The following is a 9,536-nucleotide window of genomic DNA, read 5'->3' as shown; positions in this document are numbered from 1 at the left end:
GCAAAGCTTCCAAGATTATTTTGATGATGCCAAAGATTATTAAAGATCCATTCAAACAAGATTAAAGAATCAAGAAGATTCAAGTGAAGATTCAAGAGAAGACTCAAGATATGCAAGAACTTCAAGAAAAACATCAAGGTAAGTTAAAAAGAAATTTTCAAAGAAAAGATTGAACATCACAAAATTGTCCAAGAGAATTTTTCAAGAAATATCTTTTACCAGAGTTTTTACTCTTTGGTAATCAATTATCATAAGGTAGTAATCGATTACCAGAAGCCCAAAACATTTTATAACTGATTTACAAAGTAGTAATCGATTACCATGGGCATGTAATCGATTACCATTGTCTTGTAACGTTCAAAAATATTTTCAAAATAGTGTAATCGATTACACAATATTTGTAATCGATTATCAGTGGTTTTTGAACGTTGGATTTCAAACCTCAACATGAAGAGTCATAACTTTTGATAAAATAAACTGTGTAATCGATTACACCATTATGATAATCGATTACCAGTGACTGATTTTGAAGAAATTGCCAAGAGTCACAACTTTTAAAGTGATTGGTTTTTGAAGAAATTACCAAGAATCACAACTTTTTAAAGTGACTGGTTTTGAAGAAAATTGCCAAAAGTCATAATTTTTTAAAGTGACTGGTTTTGAAAAAAAATTGCCAAAAGTCACAACATTTAACATGGTTTCGTCAAGAGCCATCAAATGACTATAAATATGTGACCATGGCACAAATTTCAACATGCTTATTCTCAACATTTTTCTAAGAGTTTTTGTTCAAACACTTGCTTTGTCAAGAAAAGTTCATTGAGCAAAAACTTGTGTTATTCTATTTTCTTCCTCTCCTTCATTCTTACAAAAAGCTTTTCAAGAGACCGACTCTTGGTTGTAAAAGTTTTCAAGAGATGGTCTACTTGGTTGAATCATTGGACACAAAGGAGTAACATCCTTGGGGGTTCATTGCAAGAAGTGGAATTTGCTTCTTGGTGTAATCACTGGACACAAAGGAGTAACGTCCTTTGGGGTTCATTGCAAGAGGTGTGATTGCCTCTTGGTGTAATAACTGAACACAAAGGAGGAAGGTCCTTTGGGGTTCATTGCAAGAAGTGGAATTTGCTTCTTGGTGTAAACACTGAACACAAAGGAGAGAAGTCCTTTGTGGTGCATTGCTTGTAAAGGGTTTTTACAAGGTTAGTGAAAATGCTCAAGTGGAATTTGCTTGAGGACTGGATGTAGGCATGAGTTGTGGCCGAACCAGTATAAATCCAGTTTTGCATTCTCTCTTCCCTTAATCTCTTTTATTTTTTGTTGTGTTTATATTTCTTTGAGGTTACTTCTCTTTATTTATTATTTGAGTAACTTGTAATTAAAGAAATAATTAAATCTAGGGAATATCTAAGTAAGGGAAATTTTCAATTAGTAATAGTCAATGAAATCTTAATTCAACCCCCCCCCCCCCTTCTTAAAATTTTTGAGGTCACTTGTCCAACAGAGACCATTTGGATACGTCGTCTAAGGAGATCGAGGAGTACAGAGAACTTGTGTGATAGTTAGAGTTGTCATTCAAGGAGGAGAGTGATGATCTTTATGAGGAGACGTCTTAAATATTTAATTACTTCTAGTATGATAGTGGCATGCTCTGGTCCTAGGTTTCTTTTATTGATTTTGATATATTTTGAGATGTTTTCTCCAAGAATATATATTTTGTTGTAGCAGTGATGTATAATGTATTTTGCTTACTTACATACAATTATGACTTGTATCCGCATTATTTCTCCTGTGATAATACTCATGTTCTGTTATTTATGTATGGAAACTAAGTTATTCTACATCTGCACTTATTTAGTTCAATGTAAAGACTTATCATTTTCCGAATGACGTGTTTGTTTGAAAAAAAGAGATATTTCAATAGCTAGAAGTAACAATTGAAATTACTGACTCCTATTCCAAAAATAAATTAAATAAAAGTGTTTTTCAAGTAATATTTTCCGTCTAAATTAAAATTTGAGATGTTACATCCTTGACACATGTATAACACGTTAGTACTCCTTCATTAGATTTCTAATAATTTTTTTTTTATTAGCTCATACTCTTGAACTATAACTTCCACGAAGCTTGGACCCTTGAACCAACTCTTTCATATAATCAGCTAAAAGATATAACATAAAACATTAAACAAAATATATTTTCTGAGTATTTTTATGATCATAAAAAATTATCAATTAAATTTTTTTGTTTACTGTATATATGTATGCGGTGTTATTAATTCGATATTTTGGACATTAATCACGTTGAAGCGTCTCTGTCTATGTGAATCCATGGCCATAGATTACAAGAAACACGACATATGTGGGTATATGGATAGAAGCTTGTTACAACAGAAATGTTAGTGATGATGTCATGGATGGATGCATCTTTAAAAACTGTCCAAAAATTTGATTAATTGTGGACCATGCCACTGAGCAATTTTTCGTATCATCTATGGCATATTGCTAAATAAAGCTTTGATTGTGAATGAGTTGTTCACAATGCTAGCTTTTTTCTTTTGTACATCCTAATAATGAATCAACAATAAATGGTTGCTGAATGAACAATAGATGGTTAATTAATTAACTAGCACTGCACAAAAAAAATGAATTTTTGTAAAGATCTCATTGATCAGAACCAAGCAACCCACTTTCCTCATCATCATTTTTATTTTCCCGCTCTGTTGTTTTCTGAGCTAGCTCCACTGCCCTCTTACATTGCTGCTCCCAATCTGTTTGAATCAATGTGTAAACCATCATACAAAGACATGAAGCCTGTGCAGCCACCATTCCAGACCACAAACCCACCAATTCATATTTATATATGAATGTAGCAAAAACAGAAACTGGCAATCCAACTAGATAAAATGCACACAAGTTTATTCTGGCACCCAAATAAGGCCTAGCAGTGCCTGACAAAATCCCACATGAAACTGTTTGAGGCCAATTGCTAACCTCACACAAGCCTAGAATGGGAAGTATGGTTGTGACCAGCTCAACAATTTGTGTCTCATTAGTGAAAAGTTTCCCCCATGATTTCCTCACAAGAAACAGCAAAATGAAGGCAGTGAGGCCCAAGGTGAATGCTGTGAGAAACCCTATTATGGCTGTGCTTTGGGCCTTGGATGCTTGCCCTGCACCTAAAGAGTGACCAATTCTTGTTGTCAAGGCTATGCTTAGTGAGAATGGGAACACATACAAGAACCCTAGTGTTTGAATGAGGATCCCCATGGTAGCAACTGTGGCTTGTGGATTGCTCAACAGGCCACACAGAAAGAGCATTATCTCATACCACCACCACTCCAAGCACACTGAGATGCAACTAGGCAATGCCAAACTCAGCAATGGTTTCCATCCATGAAAGGCTGAGAGAAGTGTAGCACCTTGCCAAGGCTTCAGTGGTTTCTTTGAGAACAAAATATAGAGCAACAAACCCAAAGTCATGTTTATTGAGTTCAAACCAGTGGCTAATGCAATACCCTTTACTCCCAAGTTTAAGTATGTGGCCAAGAAATAGTTGATGGGAAGGTGCAAGAGTGCTGCACAAGAAGCAGCTATAGTAACTGGGGTGGTTAAGCCTTGAGTTCTAAGGAAGGACCTCAATGGATTGAGATGAGCCTGAGCTAGCAACTCTGGAATAGAGAAGACCATGTAAACTTGGGCAACTTTTGTGACTTCAGGGTCTTGACCTAGCATCTGAAGGATTGGTTCCATGTTTAGCCATAAAATTGAAATTGGTATGGCAACAAGTAGGAGGAGACACAGAGTTCTGAGAAAGGTTTGGTTGAGAACTGACCATCTCTTGGCTCCATATGCTTGGCAACAAATTGGGTCCATTCCCATAGTGAGGCCTTTGAGGACTGAATTGGCTGTGATGTTGGCAAATCCAAGTGCTAGTGAGCCTCCTGCTAGCTCTACTTTCCCTTGCCGACCCAAGAACAACATGGACACAGCAGATCGAGAGTACATCATTAGGCTAGTCATTATTATGGGACATGCAACCTTTGCAAGAGATTGCAACTCTTCTTTCAACTGCATACAATTGCATTTTTCACATTAGCAAAGTTAACATGCATATTTTGTTACCATACAATAATGAGATCTTTCACTTTTGAACCAATTTCTTCAACCCCAATTTCTATTTTTCAAGTATGAACATAATTTTTTTTATAGACCATACTAGACAATCTTGTTTGAAAAGGATAAGATTAATATAAGCGATAAAATTTCCTTCAAATATAACCTAAAATAATCTTATGTCAATTGATTTAAGAGTTTGGTAACTCACTTATGAATGCATAACATGATGTGTGGAGTATATATGTAAGGGTGTCTCAAAATATTACTTTGGACCAAACCGGATTGTAATCAAACTGGTTTTTATCTGAATTAGTTTGAAAAAAATAAAGTGCACTGTTTTACAAAATCCATTCAATCAACCGAATTGTTTCTAGAAAATTGAACCGATTTTTACTAGAATAATTTATTTTTTATTTGTGTGGCTCTGTGCGCATAATTTCTGAATACAAGAGTAATTTCAGATTGTGTAATTCACATGCATGAGTGAAAAAATATAACCTTAAAAATTTTATTTGTTTGTTAACTAAAACATAAAATATTATCCCTTAAAAAATGAGACCAAAACCAAAATAATCAAGTCAGTCTATACCTTATGAGATTGGATTGAATTGTTTCAGATTTAATACTTTTCATAAATCGATCCACATCAAATTAGAAACACAAAAATACCAATAAAACCCTTAAAAGAATACTTGAGTTAGACAATGCATATCAACTAATCTATAATTATATATATATATAATATTTAAAAAATATGATGTTTTAATATACACATTTATAAGTTATTATTTTATTTCTAAAACTATCCTCACAAACTATCTACTAATTTCTATTGTTATCTTTCTTTTTATTTTAAAAAAAAAACATTGAAAAACAATTATGCACAAAGTGCCTGTTTCCTTAGTATAGATAAATACACTTTAACACCTCAAAACTATAATAAATAAATAAGAAAACACCTCATAACTTGTAAAATATCAACACACTCATCTAAACAAGGTTCACATGATCCTTTTCTCTCCGATTTTTATTCAATAAAGAAAAAAAAAGGTTACAAATATTTTTTTTTAGAAAGTGTAAAGACATAGAATTGATAAAATAACGAGTATAGAAAAGAAAAAAAAAAGTTGGAACATGGAATTGAAGCTCGTGAGTTTTTCAATTTAATTAGTCAGGTTCCTAGCAAGAAAAAGCATAGGCATTAGGCAAGTGGTTGAAAAGAAAAGTTACTGTCATAATTCTGTTGGTGTATAAAAATATGACGGTGTTATATATTTAATGATGTAGCAGGAAAAAGGAAGAAAAAAAAAGTGAAAACTAAAAACAGATGACAAAATGTCAAAATGCTTTCAGATCTAACAGACACAGGCTCTAGTTTAGGACAAGCCGCCAACAGAAACTGCGGTATTATGATTATGAGCATGTCTCACAGACGTGCGCGTATACTGTAGTTTAGGTTATTATGAAAAAAATAATTATTTTTTATTAATGTTTTGAAAAGAATAATATTTTTAAATAATCTATATTATATATCACGAGGTTCTGCATAATATATATAAAATTCTAGAATTGTAATATTTAAACACCTATAAATAAAAATTATTTCACCGGCACTTCTATTTTTTTTTTCTCTTCCTTCAAAGGTGTTTAAGAATTATTTTTTCTCTTCCTATTCAAAGGGTGTTTAAGAATTATTTCCCAAAACTCTATTGAATAATGAATTATGCTTTATAGACGTACTTCTGAACATCACGGTCGTATTCATAATTCATTTAACACCAATAGATATTCTTAAAGATATTCTTAATTATGTATAGCGATTAGTAGTTACATGTATGATCTTTCACTCTCACTCGATACCAAATTTTGTGCAATGTTATGATAAAGATCAATTAATGATCAGGACACGACACTGAAAAGTGCCATGCAATATAGCAAAAAGGATTTGTGGTGTGAAACAGACACAAGTGATTTCTAAGAGACAGAGCCTCCATATTTTCGGTCTCGATTCATCTGAATGAAGTGGAAGAATACAAATTATATCATATTGACCCCAAACACAGTTTTAATCAAGGATCAAACAATGATGAGCAAAGAGAGCAGGTGGTCATAATATAACCTAAGTCATGGTAACATATTTCAGATTTTCAGTTCCCATACCATGTTGAAATATATGGCATGATAAGAAAGCTAAGATAGATGATATCCCTGTTCTTCTTGAACACTATCATGTTCTTCTTAGTATAGCAGGGACAAAACTGCAACTAGCAAAGTGTTCATACATATCCTAAGAAGATGAATTTTTCCTATTAATTGTTTATCCAAAAAAACTATCTTAAGATGAAATTTATATTATGTTGATTGTATTTTTACCGTCAAAATCTTAAAGTAAATAATGATATGTCAATGGTTTTTCAACATTAAATAAATTTTAGTAAATGTATATTTAGAAATTTAAAAAAACACATGTCATTGTTTATTTTAAAAATTAAAAAATATATAAAGAAATTTATTTGTCGTCTTTTGTTTTTAGATTTTTGGTACTTTGATAATTCTCTCGTACTCATTTTTTTTTTGTTAGCCAAAATTGATAAATATATTAAATATGAGTACAAGGACTATCCCAGCCCATATATAAAAGTCAGCATTATTGTCCACCATCTTTCATCCGAATCAAAATCAGTATATCAATTATATTCCTGCTAACAGCAACTATATATATTATTGTATAGCTGTAGTGTTTCCTTCCAAAAGTTGACTCCCTATAATCCTTTCAAACAATCCATGAGATCCCTTAACCATTCATATAAAGAGTAAGATAAATTCTTTATGCTATTAGACAATCAAATCCAATATCTATACTTAACCAAGTCAAGAACACAATCAAAGGTTATGTACAGAGAATTACGCAATTTATGCTACAAGTGACTAGTAATATAACAAACAAAATGAATTGGTCGTCATTGTTGAAAAATGACCATATACATATGTAGCCCAAACTTCAATACTTACAAAGCAAGTGTTTGACTATTTATTCTTTGTTTTCGGTATGAACAACTCAAAAGACAATATTTTAGGGCAAGAACTATTGTGAATTTGTACGTACATCATCAACCATTCGGTTCCAGTGTACCATTTTTAAGTGAAAGAATAGGAAAGAAAGCAAATAAAGCATCAAATGACTTATGTCTTTTATTTAGGGTTTAGATATATGATATTTGAAAGAGTTTATTAAGATTTATAAAAGTGATTTATAATATTTATAAATTTTTACTAAACTTATTTATATATCTATATATTGTAAAGAAAAATTGTCAAGTTTTAATTTATTTTAATGATTTTATAATTTAACTTATAATTATTTAATAAATAATTATTTAAACTACGTACAGATCTATATTCAATGATTAAGTTAAGCAAAAAGAATAGAAGAAAAGAAAAAAAGAGGGTCATCCACGTGTGCATGCCTCAATTATTAGCACAATAGATTTAAATTGCCAAGCAAACAATTTATGTCCGTACTCTGTACTGTAGATAAATGTTAGATGGGTAAAAGATCAATTTAGTATTGATAATAGAGGGGTTCAGCATCGAGAACAATGGAAAACTCCCAACATGATGGATAATGAAGCTTAAAATACCTTACATAAGAAAATGTCACTTAAGATATGGTCACAACTATTTCCTTATTTAAGTCATCAAAAGATAATATTTTCCTTTAATATATTATATACTTTATTTTATGAAATTTAAATGTCTTTATACACGCCTAAATGAATTTAAAAATATCTTTTAAACATAATTCAATGTATTTTTTTAACAAATTCCAAAGAAACCTTAATTAATATATAATCACTTTGATTTGTAAATTAATTAAAGGGATTAAAAAGATTCAAATTAAACTAAAAAAAGTGTGTGCTTAATTAACTTATTTTGAGCTGTTCAAAAGTTTTTGTTACAAACTTTCTGATTTCTTCTTAAAAAGCTGTTCTTTTCCAAAAAAAATAATAAAAACTACATATTTTTTAAACATATTTTCGGTTGCCTAACTGAAACTGCGGCTTATACTATAAAATGCCAAAAAGCTCAAACCAATAAAAGAAATACTTGCTCCAAGAATATTGTCTGCATAGATGTCTCGGCATTTTCTTCCTTTCACGAGAACATAATCTTATTATTTTGCAACATATCATTTTTTTTTTTTTTTACTTCACAATACAATTGTATAAAATATCAATACAGTTTCTTAAAACTTTCCTTCCTACCATTAAGTATGAGAGTAACTACGACTACTAAAAAAAGAGACCTTAATTGTATATATTGGGTAAATATCTTGTTAATATTTATTATTATTTTTTATTTCTCTCTTATTACACCATATCGCCTATATATTTACAGTTTTCTCACTTGTACCTCTCTTTTGAATGTTTATTTCATGGATTGTTCATACATCATTTTCTTTTATTAAATTTGTATGATGAGGTTTTCAACTAAAAGAAGCTAGAAAACCAGCAAGAAAGAAAAAAGCTTGCAGAACCAAACTCACTTCAGAGATAGAAAGAAGATACCTACCTCAGAAGCAGAAAGACTAGGGAGATTAAGGGCAGTTAGATGATGCTGTATGCCTTGAAGAAGCCCTCGAACAAATGTGCCCCAGTTGCAAGCTGTTTCTTCTCCACCTTCCAATTCTATGGTTCTCATTCTATCCTCATAGTCTCCTCCAACCTTTGAAATCACAGGGTCACCATTTATATCTCCTCGAGATTCAGCACCAGTGCACATTTTTATCTAAAGTACAAATTAGAAAACCAATACATACATATATATATAAATAAATATAATTAAACACTTCAGAGACAAACACATTGATCCTTTCCACCCCCCAAGAGACGAAGGGAAAAAATAAAAATGAATTACTATGGTCTTAAAAGTGGTGAGAAGGAAAAAAAATTATCAACTTGGATTTTAAATGATTGAATAGATATAAAACTTAGGTTAAAAAAATGATGACCAGACCTTGGTATCTCAAGAAAGATGAGCGTACGGTCACTGAAGAATGTCGTGGTTAAGGTTTGTGACTCTCCTTAAGTGTAACTGCAAAAGAACATGGATACTGCACAGAGGTGTTTTGGGACTTGGAAACAGTTGTAGAACCTAAACCACTTTTCCAACTTAATTAATCAGGGACTTTCCCTCAACCTTTGTGCTTACTTTTATACTTGTGCCTAATGTTGTTGTAGTTGCTTAAAATAATAGCCATTCCACTTTTATTGCATGCTTCATATCCAACACTTTTTTTTTTCTTTTTTTCACTCCCTAGCAGTTATAAGTATTGATTAAATGTTGGTCCCCAAGAGATTTGGAATATTTTCATTTCTAAAAGATGAAAAGGTTAATTAATTAGGGACTATATATTTA

The 9,536-nt window shown here is 31.5% G+C and overlaps 1 protein-coding gene across 1 annotated transcript; it reads right to left on the bottom strand.

Moving 5' to 3' along the window:
- Nucleotides 1-2,620: 2,620 nt before the first annotated feature.
- LOC100786948 (protein DETOXIFICATION 53) lies at nt 2,621-4,076 on the bottom strand. The gene has a single exon (XM_003516383.3). The coding sequence runs from the start codon at nt 4,074-4,076 to the stop codon at nt 2,664-2,666; it is 1,413 nt and encodes a 470-aa protein (XP_003516431.3). The 3' UTR covers nt 2,621-2,663.
- Nucleotides 4,077-9,536: the final 5,460 nt, after the last annotated feature.

Source organism: Glycine max, chromosome 1, assembly GCF_000004515.6.
Source record: "Glycine max cultivar Williams 82 chromosome 1, Glycine_max_v4.0, whole genome shotgun sequence".
NCBI classification, from domain to species: Eukaryota; Viridiplantae; Streptophyta; class Magnoliopsida; order Fabales; family Fabaceae; genus Glycine; species Glycine max.
Note: the sequence above shows the minus strand (reverse complement) of the source record. Positions and strands in the feature narration are given on the sequence as shown.